At 45.4% G+C, this 21,530-nt stretch overlaps 1 protein-coding gene across 2 annotated transcripts in view; it reads right to left on the bottom strand.

Annotated features, from left to right (window-relative positions):
- TP73 (tumor protein p73) overlaps positions 1-21,530 on the bottom strand; it is a 70,641-nt gene that overhangs the window by 42,659 nt on the left and 6,452 nt on the right. For both annotated transcript variants that reach the window (XM_081016129.1, XM_081016128.1), the window contains exon 2: positions 8,237-8,482. In XM_081016129.1, the coding sequence (XP_080872255.1) occupies positions 8,237-8,482 (246 nt within the window). The remainder of the gene's footprint in view (positions 1-8,236; positions 8,483-21,530) is intronic.

The following is a 21,530-nucleotide window of genomic DNA, read 5'->3' on the forward strand; positions in this document are numbered from 1 at the left end:
AAGATGGTGTCTTATATGCTGAAGCAAACTTGGATCTCTCTTCCAAACCTCTCTCTCCAACATAAATTTATTTGAAAGCCATCCAAGTTGGTGGCCATCGTTATCTCTCATGGGAGCAAATTCCATAGTTTAACTATGGGCTGTGTAGAGAGGTATTTAATTTTGTCTGTCCTGAATCTTCCAGCATTCAGATTCATTGGATGGTCCCAAAGACCTAGTATTCTAAGAGGAGGAAGCACTTCTTCCTGTCTACACCATGCATAAATTGTACACGCCTCTGTCATGAACTCCCTTTGGAACTGCTCTGCTGTTCTCCAAGGAAGCCAGATTTGTGTGGTCAATCGCCCAAGCCCATCCTATTGCCTCAGAAGGCACAGCCTTGCTCCAGCAGGTGCTCTCTGGGAATCTGAGTTCCCCCCAATCTTTGCTGAAGAGTTCCAGGGAATTCACCCCCTCAGCAAACGTGATGAAGCCCCCAAGAACACAAAGCTAAAAACAAAACAAAAAAGTGTGGGGAAGAGTACCAAGATGAACCAGAATAACAGAAGGGAACACCCAGGTGCCGAATGATATTTTAATTGCTAAACAGCAACAGTGAGCCACTATCATTTAAAAACATTCCATCGTGGAAGTAATACTAATGCTAAAACATTCAAAGTCAAAATTTATTGACTCCTTCATACATGCTAGCTTTTTCATTACATGGTTATTTCAGTACTTTGAGGAACAGATAAATAAAGACAGGATTTATTAAATCTATTTAATCTATTTAATCTATTAAATTAAATTTGGAATATCTTGAGTAGCATATATAGATTTTTGCAGCACACAGTCTCATATATATATATATAGTGCTTTTTCTGGGGGGGGATGCAGGGGTACACATACCCCTAAACATTGTGTGTGTGTGTGTGTGTGAGAGAGAGAGAGAGAGAGAGAGAGAGAGAGTGTTTAGTAGCAAAATTTTGCATTACATTTTGCCTCTCTGCAACACTCTGCTGATAGGGCATCTGGGGGCTTCAAGACTGCCGATATTTTCAGGTAGGATTCAACCACACACTAGCAAATCCAGGTTGTACAATTAAAGTTGATTTGCACAGCAAAACACCCACCCCACCACCCCCAATAAAAAATTATGGAATAAGGAAAGTGACCAGAAAATGGAATGAGAAAAGTGACCAGGAAATGAAATGGAAAATGTGGGATAATAATTGCTTAGTGCAACATCGTATAGCCTCCCTGCAAACAAATCATAATGAATGCAGAATAAATAGTTCATCTAAAGGGGATCCTAGTTGAACCCCTATTGAGTTATAGAAATTCAGAGCCCGCATCTCCGTATCAGATAGCTGTCCAGTAAGTTCCAGCTGACAAAAAAAGCCCTGGGCAACATTTATAGAATCATAGAACTACAGAGTTGGAAGGAACCTCAAGGGCCATCTAGTCCAATCCCCTGCAATGCCGGAATCACAGCTAAACAATCCCTGACAAATGGCCACCCAACCTCCGCTTAAAAACATCCAATGAATGAGAGTTCACCACCTTCCAAGGTAGTTTGCTCCACCATCAATCAACTCTTACCACCAGAAAGTTCTTCCTAGTATTTAGCTGGAATCTCCTTTATTGTCGTTTGAATCAATTGGTTGGTGTCCTCTCCTCTGGAGCAGCGGAAAACAAGCTTGCTTCATCTTCCATGGGGCATCCTTCAGATATTTGAAGATGCCTATCATATCACCTCTCAGTATTTTATTCGCCAGGCTAAACATACCCAACTCCCTTAACCGTTCCTAATAAGGCTTGGCTTCTAGGCCCTTTGTCGTCCTGGTCACCCTCTTCTGCACATGTTCCAGCTTGTCAATATCCTCCTTAAATATATTTCTCTTCAGAGTAGGAGCAAGGGAAACAGTGGCCTTTGGAAGATCTCTACTCTCCTCTAGGGACTTTCAATAATCAATTCGTTCTGGAGGTCCGTTCTTAACCTGAAACTGTTCTTAACCTGAGGTACCACTTTAGCTAATGGAGCCTCCCGCTGCTGCCATGCTGCCACTGTGAGATTTCTGTTCTCATCCTGAAGCAAAATTCTTAACCCGAGGTAATATTTCTGGGTTAGCGGAGTCTGTAACCTGAAGCGTCTGTAACCTGAGGTACCACTGTACAGGTATCTCTGCCCTAGAATGGGAGGCCCCTACAGCATTCATTAATTTCAATGGGTCTACTCTGAGTATAGCATACTTGAAAGCAACCTTGGGTGGTGGTGGTTGTTGTTGTTTTCTCTTCTGGAAGTACAACCTCTCTCAAACCACCAGGAGGCTGATTATCCCAAACTGCACATTGAGAAATGGAGAAAGATCTGCTTTGGTCCATAGGATTGACTTGGAGAATCTATGTCCAAACTCCTGAGACATTACTGGGTTGCCCTGGACAAGCTGTTATCTCAACTCAGCTTTACCACCAGAGGCCCATGAACTTACAGTGGCTAGAAGCTCCTTTAACCAGATGTGTCAGCTTAACTATAGTACATCAGGCAGTGGTGACCTCCATACTGGATAACTGCAATGCACTCTATGTGGGGTTTCCCTTGTGCTTGACCCGGGAATTGCAGATAGAGCAGACAGGAGTGAGGCCCTGTCAACATGCAATACCTCTGCTCAGAGACCTGGAGTGTTTGCCTGTTCATTACTGGGTCAAGTTCAGGGTATCACAATTGGTATATAAAGCCCTTAACAGCTTGGGGAAAGTTTACTTGCGGGATAGCCTTACCCCATGTTTGCCCAGTTGACCGCTTCAATTAGCAGAACTGGCCCTGTTACAGACGCCACATAATACTCGTTCTACAACTGTAAGAAATCAATCATTTAGTGTAGGAGCACCTACACGTTGGAACTCCCTGCCTATTGATACAAGGCAGAGAGGCCTTTGTGCTATTCTCTTTTTGGCACCTGCTTGAAATATTTTTGTTTTGGCAAGCCTATCCAGACATGCAGAATATTAATAATAAATTGTTGTTATTATTATTTATACCCCACCCATTTGGCTGGGTTTCCCCAGCCACTCTGGGCAGCTTCCAGCAAAATATTAAAATGCAACAATGCTGACAAGTGTTTTGATCTCATTTTATTTACCAATGTTAATTCTCTTTCAAATGTGTTTAGCGTTACTTTTAAAAAATTGATCATTTTAATATTTCTTGAAAACCACTACTTAGAGGTTTATTGTATTCAAATGATATATACATTATGCTAAATAATAAATAAATAATGTGCAATCCCAGGATATCTGATCAATGGACACTCTGTCCCTAGCAACACTTACTGAGTAGTATCCCCATTGAGGCAAAACAGCTTACATTCCAAGCAGGTCTTCTTGGGGCAGTCATCATCTCAGCCTAATCTACCTCACAGGGTTGTTAAAATAAAATGGAGAGGAAGAGTGCCATGTATGTCACCTTGAGCTCCTTGAAGCAAAGGTGGGAGATTAAAGCATAGATAGATAGATGATGATGATAATAGATATAGATAGATAGATAGATAGATAGATAGATAGATAGATAGATAGATGATAGATGATAGATAGATAGATGATTGATAGATAGATAGATAGATATAGATGATTGATTGATTGATTGATTGATTGATGATAGATAGATATAGATGATTGATAGATACTGTAGATGATAGATAGATAAATATAGATGATTGATAGATAGATAGATAGATGATAGATAGATATAGATGATTGATTGATAGATAGATAGATAGATAGATAGATAGATGATAGATAGATAGATAGATAGATAGATAGATAGATAGATAGATGATAGATGATAGATAAACATAGATGATTGATAGATAGATGATAGATAGATAGATAGATGATAGATAGATAGATAGATGATAGATAGATAGACAGATAGATATAGATAGACAGGCAAGCCACCATTGCACAGAGCAGGCAACATCTCAGATTCTGAACACAATTGCAGTCATGTTCTATGCCTGTTTATTTGGAAGTATGTTTGGTGGGGCTTACTCCCGGGTGAGTTTGTCTAGGCATCTCCACATTGAGATTGCAGCTGCCTAACTGTCTGCAGGACTATAGTCAAGGAAATGTGCATCCAGAATCCATGTGCGTTTCTTCGGGAGTTGGGCTCCATTGAATTCAACGGGGCTACTCCCAAGTGTGAATGGGCAAAACCTGTCTGTTTCAGTTTCTTGTTTTTCCTAACGCAAGCCCATGTTTTCTCCACATCAGCGCCTGAATTCCAATTTTTTTATATACTTCTCATGAAAATTCACTCACATTTGTGAATTCCTGCTAGTTTTTGGTATGAGGTTTTCCTAACGTGCACAGTTTTTGCAAAGCAGTTTCCCCACAGCGCAGCGCATTTTGGTACACCATTTACACCAATATATGCACCCTTTATGGATATCTTTACCCCAATATATGCATTCTGATATGCTGGGGAAAGACAAAGCAAGATTCGGAGACATCCACATTCCGAAGGATGACTGTGTCTTGTTGCAGAAAGTACACATTAGGTTCACCTTTAAATGCAAACTGAATCATGTTTCTTCCCCCATCATACCTGGCTCCCAGGTACTGTAAGTGTGCTTAGGCTTGTGGTAAAAAATCAGTTGAAATCTTAATGCTAGACAGTAGCATGTAAGACTGGTGATGAGCTCATCCTAACACCTTCCAGTATGAGAAGCGTTTTGTGCGTGCCATTTAACTTGGGCTGGTTTAGAAATATTACCACGATGATTTAACAGCTAGCGGAACACTTGCTACAATATTTGCATGCGTGTGCAGACAATGGGCTTTTATGCCTCAGTGCCAGCTCTCCTTTCAACAACCACTAGTCAATGATCATAGAATTGTAAAGTTGGAAGGGACCCTGAGGATCAACCCCCTGCAATATGCAGCCGTCCCATACAGGGATTGAACCTGCAACCTTGGCATTAGCAGCCATGCTCTAACCTGTTGAGCTATTACTAATCACGTTAAGGTCTGTGCCATGAAAAGAAATTCTGCCTTCCTGTGGGATCCTGGTCACTCTGGGCTGGGCCACTCAGCTAAGCGAGTTCAGTTTAGGGAAGGGAAGCCTGGTGGTAGACCACCTGCTTTTCATGCAGAAGAGCGCATGTCCTACAACCCTGCAGAATCACCAGGGGAGGCTGGGAATGTCCTCTGCCCGAAGCCCTGAGAAGTTGCTGCCAGCCAGTGTCAAAAAGACAGAGCTAGATGGACCAATGGTCTGGCTCGGTATGCAGCAGCTGACTATGTTCCTGTGTTTTAAGGAAAGGGCTGTAGCTCAGTGGTGGAGCACCTGCATTGAATACAGAAGATCCCAGGTTCAATCCCCAAGGATGGCAGAGAGACACTCCTGCACAGATTTCCTGGAGAGCCACTGCCAGCCAGTGAAGGCAGTACTGAGTTAGAAGGACCAGTGGTCTGATTCAGTCTAAGGTGGCTTCTTATATTCTGTGATGGAGGCTAGGCTTTGCCCAGAGATGGTGCCCTTAACAGCACCATTTTATGGGTTTGAAACAGCTATATGCTGCCTCCTTCATGACAGCTTGCACTGCAGAAATGCAATGGCTATAGTTAGCAAATAGAATACTGGGAGAGCAGTAACAGATAAGGCAGGCCGACCCACTCAAAATTACGACAATATCATGAAAGGCCTGGAGCAAAGGGAAACCCAGTAACAACCTTTCGAAGGAGAGCCTGCAAAGGGTTTGGGTTGGGGCTGAGTCCCCAAATATCTCAGGAAAGCCTGCAGCATTTGTGGTCTGGCAATGAATTCCAAAGCCACGTGCCTGCCAACGAGAATGCCCTTGTACCCAAATAAACAGTTTACTTAGGAGGAGAAAGGTGCTGTGGTGCCCTTGGCACACTCCTCACCACTCACGATGCATTATCCTGACTGATAAGGATGAGTGAATCTGTCATCTTCAGCTTCTCGGTTTCTTTTCTTAGTCTTAAGTTCAGTTCTCCACTTTTCCACATCAATTTCCTGATTATTATTATTTTCTCTCTCTCTCTCAAAAAAAACAACCCAATAAAGTGCTTGTGAAAATTCACCATGATTTTAATGTGGCCATCTCCTAATATACGCATGCTTGTCTGCAAGTCTGCCTAATATACACATTTTTGCAAAGCAGTTTCTCATAACAGAATACAGTTTTGCATGTTGTTTTCACTTAATGTCATGCATTTTCATGCATGCTTCTTCACCCCAGCCAATGCGCTTTTGGTGCACGTAACTTGGCTGCCTTGAAAAATTCAAAGAAGCGCAAATATCAAAGGATGGCCATGTTTCCGTTCGCATATTGTTTTGGAAAGCGTGGAACAGGTAGGCTCGGCTTTAACTGTGAAGTGAGTCAAGTTTCTCCTCCATCCCTACTGACAGGAACCATGTGGGAAGGGAGGCTGTGTGTGTCACAGGAGCAGCATAGAGGGATGCCTCTTTATGTACTGTGTACCACGTGTGTGGTGACCATTTGAGACTGCTGAGGAAGGGAACTGGCTAAACCTGCCACTTAACCTGAGCGATACCAGAGAAGTGGGTTCAGACCCCTGTCAACCTTGCTGCGGAAAGTGGCTAGTTTGCTTTGTCTGATAGAGCTCAGTGGGTGACACTTTGAATGAAGCCAGTTCTGAAGGCACGGTCTAAGAGTTACAGCCAACAGGGTGCTCTCTCCAGGTGTTGTTGGACTACAACTCCCATCAGCCCAAGCCAGCAAGGCCAGGGATGATGGGCATTGTAGCCCAACAAAATCTGGAAGGCAACACTTTTGGCTACTGCTAGTCTAAAGGGATATGACACAGCCAACTTGCCATACTTAAACAGAGTGGCTGGAGCCACCCACAGTGGCTGGGGCAACCAAGTCAGATTGTTGTTGTTGTTGTTGTTGTTATCAGGTCTGGTCAGCACATGGATGCAACGCTACATGGGAAACCCCGCCTATGCTGCACTAAGTTGTATGATCAAATATATGTGTAATAAGTGAACATTAAATGACACATCTGTTCGGCTATGCCCTGCACCCTTTTGCTTGCGTTGCACCAGGTATAATGGGATTTTGGAACTGGCTTGTTGAGACATATAATGGACATACCAGTGACCTAGCTCCCAAAGTTGGACTGAAGAGCGAAAAAGGCAAAATGGTTGTAAGATGCACTGACACATCTGAAAAGTCCACTTGCCCAATATGGGCAAATGCATATTTAAAAGAAAGCCTATTGTCATGCACCAGCATTTGCGGAAAGGCCATAACTCAGTGGGTTAAGCACATGTTGAGCATGGAAAGGGGCTCAGATTCAATCCCTGGCATCTCCAGGTCCTTCAGAAACCCTGGAGGGCTTCTGCCTGTCAGTGTAGGCAGCACTGAGTTAGATGGATCAGTGTCCTGAGTCTGCACAAGGCAGTTGCTTAGGTTCTAAAATAAATAAATAAGATGGCAACCTATTGGGAGTGCATTCCTGGCTGGCAAATCCCCAGCTGAAGGACATGAGAAGCTGCCTTATATGGAGTAGGACCAGTGCTTTCCCCCCCTAGAAAAATAGGTACTGGTACTCACCATGAAGTTGTTATAGTAAGTGACACACTTTTTAACAACAACAAAAAATGGTGCTGCCCTTGAGTACCCCTTGAAAAAAAGCACTGAGTAGGACCATTGGTCAATCTACCCTAGTATTGTCTTCTCTGCCTTGCAGTGGTGTTCCAGGGCTTCACTGAATCACAGAATTGTAGAGTTGGAGGGGACCTCAAGGGCCATCTAGTCCAACCCCCTGCAATGCAGGAATCTCAACTCAAGCATCCATGGCATATGGTCATCCAACCTCTGCTTAGAAACCTCCAAGGAAGGAGAGTCCACCACCTTCCAAGGTGGTCCATTCCACTATCAAACCAGCTCTTACTGTCAGGAAGTTCTTCACAATATTTAGGTAGAATCTCCTTTCTTGGAATTTGAATCTATTGGTTTGGGTCCTACCCGCTGGAGAAAGCAAGCTCTCTCCATATTCTATGCAGCAGCCCTTCAGGTATTTGAAGATGGCTCTCCTATCACCTCTCAGTCTCCCCTTCTCCAGCCTAAACCTTCAGGAATGAGATTTACCTGGAGACACCAAAAATCAAACCTGGGACTTTCTGCATGCAAAGGGAAGCTGTTCCTCCACTGAGCTGTGGCCTTGCCCCCCAAAAGAGCCAAAAAAAAAAAGCCATGCAACTTACTGTCCAGGTCGCAGATTTAGCCGTGCTGGATTGCTGGAAGGTGACCTCGAAGTGATGCGGCCCCGGGTAGTCAGTGTTGGACGGGATGACAGGCGCTGGGGACATGGTGTCGAAGGTGGAGCTGGGCTGCGAGTAAGGCGAGAGCGTCGGGACATTGGAGGCGTGCTCGGAGCTATAAGGGCTAGAGGAGGCGGCCCTGCTGTCAGTGCTCTGATCCATGCTGTTGTTTAGCAAATTAAACTGAGACTGGAGGAAAGGAAATGGAGGGGGAGGAGGATGGAAAGGGGGGGAGGAGGAAGGAAGGGATGGAGAGAAATAACACCGCCAGTTTAAACACATGGAAATCTCAACACACTCCTTTTTTTTGCAAAAGAAAAAGTTTTCCAGGTGTCTTGTTACAGGCACCTTTAAAGGGGTAGCCTCACTCCAGAGAAAACCAGCATGGGCCATTCATGGCTCAGCTTCTTATCTTTAGCCACTACACCACCCCCAATTCCAAACAAGCCACCACTTGTTAGAAAAAGAGAAGGATACTCTCTCTTTTTGCCTTTTGCCTTTTTTTCTAACAAGTCTGACCTTGTTCCTCAACTTGGTCCAGGATGGAGATGACATGTGTGCAACCCTCCCCCTCCAAAAAAACCCCCACAATCCAGGATATATACATATATGCATACATATATAATACATATAACACATTTAGCAAAATGGAACCCTTGCATTTTGCCCTTGGGAAGAGCTAAAGGTTTTGTGATTTGGGCGCTGTCCATTCTGAAAGTGAGACTAAAGGCATTTGCATAAGTGACTGGCCCTCATGAACTACCGTATCTTGAGGTGCAGCTGTGGGTAGAGATAGAAAGAGATGTCCATTTCAGTTCCTCTCCTTTTTCCAGTCTTAAATCTAGATTGCACATTGCATTCCCCCCCCCCCTTTTACATAAGACAGCATGAAAATGTGTGTGTGTGCATTTTTACACACGTTTCTCCTTATTTGTGCATTTTCGCAACACATATTTGCCTTCTGTGAGCATTTTTGCAAGCGGTTTCCCCCATCTTCCAATAGGGTGCAAGTTTGACTGTTATTTTCACTAATACGTGTGTGCTTGTGTATATGCAGTCTTTGCTTGGACTATTTCATTGAAAATCTTCTCTTGGAGAAGTGCTCATTTCAAAAGAGAACTGTGTTTCGGTTCACATAGCTGTTTGGGGCGGGGCAGATTTGAGAAGTTTGTATTAAAATGCAGACCAAATGAATTTCCCCTCCATCCCTGAGCCCCAGCCAGCATACAGCCAAAAGTGATGATGGGAGCTGCAGTACAGCAACCTCTGGATGGCCCATAGGTTCCCCACAAAGGAGGTGATGTCCAAGAATCCTTCCAGCTTTGTAAGTCTATGGGCAAGTGTACTTGCAATGGGCTGCAGTGCATTCTCATCCACAGATGTAATGAATGAGCACAGCAGTCATCTGTGGAGAAGCATACAACTATTAAGAGAACAGCAGCCGTGGCTCAATCAAAAGAGCATCAACTCTGCATGCAGAGCAGAGCTTCAAACTGTGACATCTCCAGGCAGAGCTGGGGATTTCCTCTGTCTAAAACCCAGGAGAGCCACAGCCAGTCAGTGTAAACAACACTGAACTAGATAGACCAATGGGTCTGGCTTGGAATAAAGCAGTTCTCTACTTCCTTGTGCAGGTAAACGTGTCCAAGGAACATGCCACACACATGCAGCAGATATAAAGCCACTCGCACAGGTCATGCCACCCTCATTGCCACTGAAGTGCTGGGCTGAGTGGCATAAACCTCTCCATACAACTCCATGCTTTGACTGGGCCATTTCACCGTTGCAGTGCTGAGCTGTGCAGAGGGGCTTTAAGCTGCTCAGCTCAGCGTTGAGATGGAGAAAAGAGGGTGCTGATTTTGCTGGGAGCTGGTGGGTCCCCTGCAATGGATGTGGCCCATGGGCTTTGGGCATGGCACCCATGAGGCTACCCCACTGATTTCTCCCTGGATGGGCAAATGAATCTTGAAGACTTTGCAAAGAATCTTCCCTGGGGGCAAATGAGGTCCTGGCTTGCTAGCTACCTTTAGCCAACCCCCACCTGCCAGCCTTCTTACTTTCCATTAGTCAACAGGGGATGGGCGCTGTCCATCAGCTTCCTCCACCTTAGCCTGAGTGTTGCCCCTTGTATAACTCAGCAGGGAGAAGGAGGCAGATGGGGCACAGCTAGAATGAGTTGGCTCTGCCTCTGGCGCCACCTGCTGTTGGGCCTCCTCCCTTTGGCCCCCACCACTCCCAATGGGCACCACAGTGCCACACCTGAGGATACTGCGCAGAAAGCAAAGGCCCTCTTGCTGAGTTACAAAGCCTCCTTCCGATCCGCTTTCCTTATTTCAACGTATGCATCTCCCACCTTTTTGAGGTCTTTGAGGCAGTTCGTGAGCGTGTTTGAACAAAGTATATTTTTGGTCTTGGCAGAGGCAAGCCTGCGCACGTACGTAGGTCTTCCACCCCAGAACAGGCACACAGATTCCCTTGCCCTGTGCTTGGTGTCCATGCTGAAGGCCCATGCCAGGGCTTCAATAGCTTTCTAACATCACTCGCTGGGGAGGGACCATAAACTCAATGGTTAGAGCTCCTGTTTTGCACAGACAAGGCCCCAGGTTGAATCAGTGGCATCTCCCGGTACAGCTGGGAATATCCCCTGCCCAGAACACTGAACACATGACAGGCAGGGCCAACTACCACTTAGCTGTGATCCCTGCATTGCAGCGGGTTGGACTAGATGACCCTTGGGATCCCTTCCAACTCCACAATTATAAGCTTCTATGATTCTAACTAACTAGTTTCTGCTGCCATTCTCCTCTCTGCTGAGTTCTTCAAGGCTCTAATGCAGCCTTTCTCAACCTTGGGTCCCCAGAAGTTGTTGCACTACAACTCCCATCATCCTTAGCTGCCAGGGATGATGGGAGCTGTGGTCCAACAACAGGAAAGTCTGCTCTGGTGTGTTCAAAAGAAAGCTTGGGTCATTACCTGTATCCACACTCTAGGTCTCAGGCTCAAAAAATAAAGTCCGCTTCCTGGTTGCCATTACAGAACGCAGTTGGGAGAAGGAAGGGTGACAAAGCTAGATCCAGTTAGCTGTGCCTGTCGTTGGCTCTGGCGCCACCTGCTGTTGGGCTCCCTGCTTTCCGCCCCACCAGTCCAAACATCCACCAGCCACCATGGCATGCAAGGGGGAAAATAGAGAGCACAACAACTGATTGGTTAAGCCCTTAAGAGATCTGAAGCGAATGTGGAGGAGAGAAGGAGATACCCAAAGTGGTCCAAGAAGGAGGGGTTATGATGGTTTAAGGAGGGTGTGAAACCTGCCCAGGAAGGTGTGAGGATGGGGATAGCACTGAAGGTCAAACAGAGAGGCTTGGAGAGGCATATTCAGGCTCTGTAACTGACCTTCCTCACTACTGGCATGAAAAATACTGCCATTTATTTCTTTGGGAAATCCCTAAACTGCACCTTCACCCAGAACATGAATGTGTGAGCAGTGTACATAAGAATCAAACAGCAGTACAATATCATCATCATCATCATCGTTAAAATAATTTAGAAATATATTTTTTAAAAAACAAACTTATATGCCACCTTCTATTCAGGCGCAGAGGAAGGGGGCAGTGGGGGCGGATTGCCCCGGGTGCCTTCGCTGAGAGGGGTGACATTTGGTACACTGCCCGCCCATGACTTCCAAGCCTACCCCGAGCTGTTGGGGGGGAGGCGGGAGCTGCGCCGCTTTGTCGGCGCCATTCCCCCCTTCCCCCTTCGTTTTGACAGCTCAGAGAGGCTTGGGAGTCATGGGTGGACAGTGTGTTGAATGTCCCCCATCAGCGGCTCGCTCCACCCCTGGCTCCAGGCACTCATGCCGCTCCATGCACCCGAGTGGCTATCCCGTGCCTGGGAGGGCACCCTCCACACCCTGCCCCCCTCGGGAGTGAGCTCCACTCCCCTGCCCTCCTCGGGTGCGCACCTGCCCTGGGCAGTGTGGGCATACTGCATGCTCCACCACTGCTTCTATTCAGAAGATTTAAGGACAGTTTACAGTCAAACGATAATACTGATGATGATAATGATAATGTACTATAAAAATGCAATAAGCCAACACTGAAACGCCAGAGCAACAACACCTACAACATCCAGCAGCAAATATCAGCACTATATCTGTGTCCAGAAAAATGCTTAGGCAAATAAGTGTGTGGGTTGGTTTGTTTTCAGCATACGCCGGAAACTGTTGGAGCTAACCTTACCTTGCTGGTGAGCAGGGCCGTCTTAAGCATATCCAGCGCCGTGGTGCAAAGTTCCCTCAAGCGCCCCACCCCTGTTTCCCAGAGTTGTCAACCTTTACCTAAGCCTCTGCGGGGATCACTCTCCTCCCGTGGGGGCTTGGGAAGGAAGCTGCATGCCCGCCAGCCGTATGGTTGATGGGGCACAGCTGGCGGGCATGCAGGAGGGAAAGGGGAGGCTGCTGGTAAAGCCGCGCAGCTCCCCCACCCACTGGGGCGCCCCTGAGAGGCTGGCGCCCTGGCGCAACGCACCAGTAATCCCAATAGGAAAGACGGCTCTGCTGGTGAGAGGGTAGTACAGCCATAGAATCATAGGACTGTAGACTTGTAAGGGACCCCGAGGTTCGTCTGGTTGGCATGTACTAGGGTTGCCATATTTCAAGAACTAAAAATCCGGACAGTTTTTTGGGGGGGGAGTTTCAAAAACCCAGACATTTTGCCGATTTCCCAAAATCCTCCCCCCTCCAGACGCTAATTCCGCCATTGCAATCCCAGACTTCTCTGGAGAAATCTGGACGTATGGCAACCTTATCATATACATTCTTTGGCCACGCCCATCAACATCAATGGGTCTACTCTAGCACTGGATCCCACCCAACGCCTGACTCTACACCAGATAAAGCAAAACTCTGAAGATGTGTCTGCAAAGCAACAGAAGCTGGGTGGATTTCATTTTGCAGATCCCCAGTTCAACACAGCAATGGAACTTAGTTACCCTCCCCTCCTTACCAACATGCCATCAATCTTAAGATTTTTAAAACTAACCAGACTTTGGAATCAAGGGACAAGTTATAACTTGGGATTCTCGAACCTCACCCACGGATAACTTTCTGATGTTGCACTCTAATAGCTTCCTTTCTTTTCCTTTTTTTCTTTTTTTTAAAAAAAGTACCAACATGAGACATCCATGTCAAGCAAGACCTCCAGCGCGTTGCAACTCCTACAATATCATCAGTGTTCAGTGAGTAACAGTTGGAATTCGGAGCAAGACTGAACTTGCACTGGTGGAGAACACCTCTTTTCTCCCCGAAAATATGCATGCAAAACTCCTTTGTCCTCTTTGATAATACAGTTCCAGGATGCTTTCGCCCTCCGCACCATGGAACTTGAGGTGCCACCTCAGACAGAGATCCCCAAGAATAGGAATTGAGGAGAATTTTGTCTTGTCTGCATTTTAAAGCAAACCAACCAAATTCGCAGTTCTCCAGCTAATATGCAGCTTAAACAGAGTCGGCAGAGTCCATTTTTTTAAAATGCAGTTTTGGTTCAAAAGACATATACTAAAATCTGTATTTTATGAGAATAATGGGTTGTCGCCAATGCTAGGCTTAATGAGACCAGACCCATTAAAATTACTGAAACTAAGGTAGTCGTGCCCATTAACTTCAGAAGATCTACTCTGAGTAGGACTAGCACTGGATACCATCTAATGTGTACAAAGGTGAAAGGCATATAAAGTGTGAACTTTATAACAGAAATGCATAAAACGTATGTGCAAAAAATGCATATTTCAGGGGAAAGTGTGTACAAGGATGTATATAATTTAAGCACAACATTTTCATTTTTAAAAATATTTTTTTAAAAAAACTATTAAAAAACAGGACAGGACAGACTTCTGGCTGAAAAAAACATGAAAATACAAAAATGTGTTTATCAGGAGGAAATTCACACTAAAATGCTGAAGAATTTTCATGATGATGATGATTGAATTGCAAATTGCTGCAGAAAGAGATAGAACTGAATTTAAGATTGGAAAAATGAGATACTGGGATGCCACAAACTAGCAAATTCTTCCATTGCTAATGATGGGGAAATGAACAGGCATAAGAACATACTTTGGCCACCTCATGAGAAGAGAAGACTCCCTGGAAAAGACCCTGATGTTGGAAAAGATTTAGGGCACAAGGAGAAGAGGACGACAGAGGATGAGATGGTTGGACAGTGTTCTTGAAGCTACCAGCATGAGTTTGACCAAACTGCGGGAGGCAGTAGAAGACAGGAGTGCCTGGCGTGCTCTGGTCCATGGGGTCACGAAGAGTTGGACATGACTAAACAACAACAACAAGAACATCAGAGGTGTCTTTCGGGATCTGACTAAAGGTACAGCATTCAGTTTCCCCAGCTGGTCAACCAGATGCACATGGGAAGCCCACCACAAGGATATGGCTGCAAGAAGCCCATCCCACCGTTGTTCCCCAACAACCAGTCATCAGGGGCATAATATACAGCAATCATGACTAGATGCTGCTGATAGCTTCCTCCTCTACCACCAAGAATGTGTCTAACCCCCATTTTCAAGCCATCACAAGCCATCACCTAATTTCGCAGTAGCAGCTTCCATAGTTTATCTATGCCCTGTGTGCAGTCCTTCCTTTGGGCTGGAATCTCCTACCAATCCATTTCTTCAGCTGATCCTGTGTCCTTGTCTCATTAGAGAGGGTAAAAAAAAACACCACCCTCTCCATCCACTCTCTCCACACCATGCCTAACTTTCTAAAAAAAAAACCTCTGCCAAGTCCCACACCCACCTTTACTCAAACTAAACATTTCTCCAGTGAAAATAGGGACGTCCCATTCCATACCCCCAATATTTCTCTGATGAAAATAGAGACATCCTAAGGGAAAGCAGCACATTCCTGGACCAATTCAGAAACCCAGATGACTTCTTTAAATCTGGGGTTGTCCCTGGAAAATAGGGGCACTTGGAAAATCCGAACTTTCTTTTCTTTTCTTGAACCAAAAAGGCTGCAGGGATAGGAGCTTCTTAGTTCAAAAAAAGAAAATAAAATTATAGGGGTGTTGCTGCACCTTGGTGATCATTTTAGTTGCCCTTTTCTACTCCTTTTTTTTTCCTGATTTGCAACCTCTTCTGAGACTGGGCACAGCATTCCACATGGGATTGCACCATAGATTTCTAAAGAAGTGTTGCAATGGGGACAGCGGGTATGGATTCACTTTAGTTAGGATGCTATTGCAGACCTCTGCCTAACTGGCACTTTCTGAAAAGATAAAAGTACACAGTAACAACCTGTGAGATCAGCACAAAGGCTCATCTAGCCCGGGATCCTGTTCTCATGGTAGCTACCAGATGCCTCAATGGGAAACCCGCAAGCAGGATCTGAGTACAAGATCACTCTCCCCTCCATTGATTTTCAGCAACTGGTATTCAGAAGCATGGCTGTTTCCAACTATGGAGGCAGAGAATAGCCGTCACGACTAGTAGCCATTGATAGCTCTCTCCTCCATGAATTTGTCCAATCCTCTTTTGAAGGCCATCAAAGTTGGTAGCAGTTCAGTAACCAAATAATGTGTACAAAGCTGTGAATATATTGGAGCGGCAGTGTGCATAGAAATGCTAGTGAAATGCATATATTAGTGAAAATGCATCATGTTAGGGAAGACTCCTTGTGAGTAAGTGTATGTATGGCATTTACCGTATTTTTCACTCTATAGGATGCACTGCACAATAAGACGCACCTAGTTTGGGGGGGAGGAAACAAGAAGAAAAAAATTCTGAACCCCAGAAGCCAGAACAGCAAGAGGGATCTGGCTTCTGGGACAGCCTCTTGCTGTTCTGGCTTCAGGGACAGCCTGTGAAGCCTCCGCAGGGCAGTGGGGTACCTTCACCCCACTGCCCTGTGGAGGCTTTGTGCAGCCATCCCCAAGCTAGAACAGCGAGACAGAGCGCTGCACAGCACTCCATCTCCCTGTTCTGGCTTTGGGCTTAGCCGCGCAGCCTGCATTCACTCCATAAGACGCACACACATTTTCCCATACGTTTTAGAAGGGGAAAAGTGTGTCCTACAGAGCGAAAAATACGGTAAATTGTGTGTACTATCACAAGAAAATGCCATGAACTTGGTCAGCATTTTAACTGCGCTACACCCTCAAGAGCTTTAGTATGTGGTACTATGACAGAATTACTAAATGTAATCCAGCATGGATCAGATCAGAAATCTAGACGAGAGATTACCGGGAGTGCAAGATATACAGATAATAAATGGCTTGTTTTAAAAGAAGAAGAAACAAAACCACAACGGTGGCGATTACTGGTGAAGTAAATTAAAGAGACACAGTCACCCTGACTCTGGTAATTATCTCCTAAGGTTACAGAAAACACATGGCCTGTGAGCATTACACAGGATCGGAGGCAGCTACCGTGAGTGACTCACGCCAATTAGCGCAAGTTAAGAGTCAGACCCCACCGAGCACACACCATGGGTGTGTTACACTGTTTGGTAGACAACAAGATCTAAGGCAGATCACCTTAAATGCTGAGTGATAAATTGACAGATAACTTCTAACTGTGAAGAATCAGATTATAAATCCCTTTGATTTTAGTGCAATTCACTTCTAGGTAATACATTTAGGGTCCAAGCTAGGAAGCAGGATCCCAATGAAATGGCCAGGATTTAATAAATGCAACTTAGAAGCCAGGCTCTGGAGCGACTTTTAAAGTTACAGCAAAGGGTTTGAGCATGAATTAACATTGCCATTGTTCATATATATGGGGGGGGGGAGGGAGAGAGAGAGGGGGATTGTTTGTCATCGTAAACTTCGTGGAAATTTCTGTGCCATTGGAGATGTTCTTGCGGGTTGTTAATTGTTCTGCGATTTCATGGATCAAAGCAAAAGAGAAATGGAAATAATTACTGTGAAATTGCTTTCTTTGCAAGATAGCTTTAAGAGTATAACATGGTGATTTTTCTATATAAAAAGGTATTTACTGTTTGAGATTGTCAAGGATAAATAATGTCAGAAAAGCTAAGAAGCACACCACCTGAACGTAACATGTTCAAGCAGAAGTCTCATTCTTCTCAGTCTTCCTTTCTCACTTGTTAAGAGTGCTTAATATACTTGCCTTAAAAGCACATACAGTAACGTATGAATGCCATCGGTGAAACACAGAAAACCCATAAAGAAACAAGCCTTCATATCTGTAACCAAGCAATAATCCGATAATTTCAAAGGCTAGGGCATCAACACAAGAGTCTGGGTTTATCAAACATTAGTCCCATTAATTTCAATGGGTTGTATCCAACTAAGTTTAACATAAAATAGACTCATTGGAATGAATTGGTCTACTCTAGGACTAATGTTAGATAAAGCCTAATGGGTCTACTCTGAGCAAAATCTAACTGACTGCTTAATGGAACACTTAATGGACTACTTAACTGACACATACTATTGATTAAAGGCATTTATCTACTTATAATATTTGAAATAAGAGCCAAGCACTTCATCAGTAATTGCCAGTGAGTGCCTTTCTTTTATTCTAAGGAAGCTCGTTTCCAATTCACTGTGGTAAGGAGCCAAATTCTGTGGGCATGTTGACAAACCCTCCTCTGTCACTCTTTGAAGACCATGCTGAGGACCAAAACATTGTGTTGTATTTTGCTGGAACCCCTGCAAACAGCTGAACTGTCACAGCGTAGGCTAAATCGCAGGATCCCATTCCTAAAAAGGACAACGTAGATTCCCCTGTGGTCTTTGTTGACTGCCATATCCTAAACGTACCGGGTCTTTGGTTTTACAGATCCTTTTTTGTCCCCAGTCCTCTTGAGCAGCTTCCTAAACAGCCTCCCTTACAAAGTTATGGATGCATAGGGAAATACCCGCAAGAGAAGCATTAAAAAAAATTGACATGTGGGAGTCAAGTCGGAGCCTAACCCTTTATCTCAACTGGAGACAAAGGTCAAAATACACCACTGAGCCACCGTACCAGATGCCTTGCCAAACAAGCATCCTGTGCTGTAGGACCCAACTCCATCTTCAATGCAAGCCTGCTAGAGTGAGATCAATGCGTCTCCCCACATGCTCAGAAGTGCAAAGACAGTGGCTGGCAGTGTCCCTCCAGGTTTTCAGACTCTCTCTGTCCTACCTGGGGATGCCAGGGACCTTCTGCATGCAAAGCAGATGTCCTGTGCCACTGAACCCTTGCTAACAGGCAAAGCAAACACTACCCTGTTTCAACCCATCCTGAGCCAGCCCACACTGGCATTCCTCAAGAATCCACAGGTGCCCTGTTTAGGTCTAGCCAAGCGCCACCGCGTCACGGGAACCGAGCCCTCGGCAGAAGAAAAGTTGACACCTACCGTGGTGTAGTGCTGCATTGGGTTGCTAGCGTACAGCATTTTAGTCTTCTTGGGGTTTAAAAGTAACAGGGGAAATCCCTGTCGCCGGAGTCATGGAGTCAAGGGGTGGACGGTGGAGCCGCGGGGGGCATTAAAACGGCATGCAAAAGTGGGGAGGGCGGTGAAGTGCCTGTGGTGTGCCAATGGGGAAAGGGCAGTGGAAAGATGTGGGGCTGGCTACTTTGGTGGCTGGCTATTTTGCTTGCTTCTCTACCCCCACCCCCGGCACCCTCCCCACACCTTAGTTCTGTCATCTAGCTGCATCTAACAACAAAACTCATACCCACCCCTTTCCCTCTCTCATGACTATTCATTAAAGAAATAGGCAGGCCTAGACTTGCCCGGTGATGTATTGGACAGTACCACTGGTTCTCAGTGGAAAGGGGGGGGGGTTGGAGTGTGAGGTGGGTGTCCTTTCTGCAGAATAAAACCGAGCCAGACTTAATTCCCATGTCCAAAATATTTTTTTAGCTGCATGAAACAGATTTCGGTGGTACGTTGCTTTGTCATGGACAGAGTGAGATTTCTCTGCACGGGCAAACGGAATGATTTGGAAATTGTCCCCAGGTGTGTGTTTGTGTGTGTGTATTTGTGAAGCTTGGAAAAAAGGTCTGTTCCCAAGACAGATAGTAATAGATTATAGAAGTCTGTGCTTTAAAGAGAAGGCCTTCTTTCTGCAACAAAAACATATATCAATCCATCGATCGATAGATGCAGATACAGTGGTACCTCTGGTTACATACGCTTCAGGTTACAGACTCCGCTAACCCAGAAATAGTGCCTAGGGTTAAGAACTTTGCTTCAGGATGAGAACAGAAATCATGCTCCGGCGGCGTGGTGGCAGCAGGAGGCCCCATTAGCTAAAGTGGTGCTTCAGGTTAAGAACAGTTTCAGGTTAAGAACAGACCTCCATAACGAATTAAGTACTTAACCTCAGGTACCACTGTATATGCAAGAGTGCAAAGCGGGGTACTGATTGTGCTGCTTCCATACCACTGGCATGAATGAATTTTAATATCATGAAGTCTGCAAGCTGGCAAGCTGCATGAAAGCTTCTCTCCGTTGACCTATAAGGCTTCAGTCCACACCATTAGGGCTATCATATGTCTGGAATTTCCCAGACAAAGCTGGGATTCATCCACCAAAAATAGCGACTGGGCGGAATTTCCAAAAATTGGTCAAAATGTCTGTGAAAACCCGGGCGTACGGCAACCCATGTTTTTTGCAAGAGATTTTGCAAAAGAAGCTCAACAACTTTTGTGTCCGGATTTCCACTTTCTGAAATATGGTAACCTTGCACATTATACATTTAAAGCGTCTCCATCGCACATTTAAAGTACCTGGCTTTCACCCAAAGTACCCTGGGAAATGTAGTTTGCCCCTCATGGAGCAACAATCCCCCATGCCTTTAACATAGTACAGTTTCCAGGATTCTCTGAGGGAAGTCATGAGTGCTGAACGTGCTTTGAATGTATGGTGTGGATCTGGATAGTTTGTCTTTTGATTGTGTGTGTGTGTGTGTGTGTGTGTGTGTGTGTGTCTCAAGGACTGGCAAAGAGAGGATCAGGAAGCATGGAGGGTGATGGGCAGCTGCCTTATTTACTGCATCAGACCACTGGTCCATCCAGCTCAGAATCATCAACGGCAAAGATGCAGAATTTTTTTCCAGCTTGAGGGCCACATTGCCTTCTGGGCAACATTCCAGGGGCCACATGCCAGTGGTGGGTGGTACCAGAGGCAAGAGCAGGTGGAGCAATGAATGTAAGCTTCAGCTTTGTGCAGTAGATTGATTTCTACTCACACTTGCAGACACTCATCTCTATCCTTCACCAGGCAAGCTAGAGGGATGTTCCAGCTGAGCAGAAGCACTCAAGGAGCGGCTGTGCTCCCCCTGCTCTTCCTCCAATGAGACCCCTGGTTCCAGATCTGAGCAAGAACGAACCCTGACACCGTGGTGATTCTTCAGTGTCCAGCTTGTTCCCCAGGGCCTCTGGATATAGTTGAGGCTTGGGAAGAGTTCCAAGGGTCAAAAAGTGAGGTTTGGAGGACCACATTCAGCTCTGGGCCTGAGGTTCCTAACCCCTGGTGTATGCTGAACAGTGACTCTCCACCCTTTCTGACAGGGCCCATTTCCAATTCTATCAAGAACCAAACCTAGGAGCTTTTGCCTGCCAAAAGCAGGACTCCAAGTCGCTCCTCCTTCCAAAGGAATTATTTCTGTCCTGCATTTCCTTCTCAAAGGAGCCCAGGGCAAGCAAGCAACAAGTGATAAAACGATAAAGACCACCTTGAAAACAATTCCAATACAGATGCGGACTGGGAGAGATCTCAACTTAAAAGGCTTGTTGGGAGAGGAGGAGGGTTGGCACCAAAAATACAACAGAGACAGCAGCTGTTGAATATTCAAGGAGAGGGCATTCCAGAGAGCTGGAGCCACCACACTGAAGGCCCGGTTTCTACGTTGTGACCAAAGAGCCTCCTGGTAAGATGGCATTTGCAGGAGGTCCTCACCTGCAGAGTGCAGTGATCAACTGGGTATATAAGGGGTGAGATGATCTTTCGGGTGTCCTGGTCCCATGCTGCACAGAGAGCTTTGTACACCAAAACCAGCACTTTGAACTTAACCAGCCATAGGAAAAGAACTTCTCAACACTCTGAAATGTAGAGTGCACATACTAACAAGTGCATGCATATCCACCAACAGGCTCATCTGGATCCACATTCACACTCTCAGGACCATTGGAGATATTGGAATGAAGCCTCCTTTTATCATTCGCTGCCTCCTGCCCATCTCTCTTGCATTCGTCCCCCATCCCTTTATCCATATAC

Source organism: Podarcis pityusensis, assembly GCF_964106645.2.
Source record: "Podarcis pityusensis genome assembly, chromosome: 8".
NCBI classification, from domain to species: Eukaryota; Metazoa; Chordata; class Lepidosauria; order Squamata; family Lacertidae; genus Podarcis; species Podarcis pityusensis.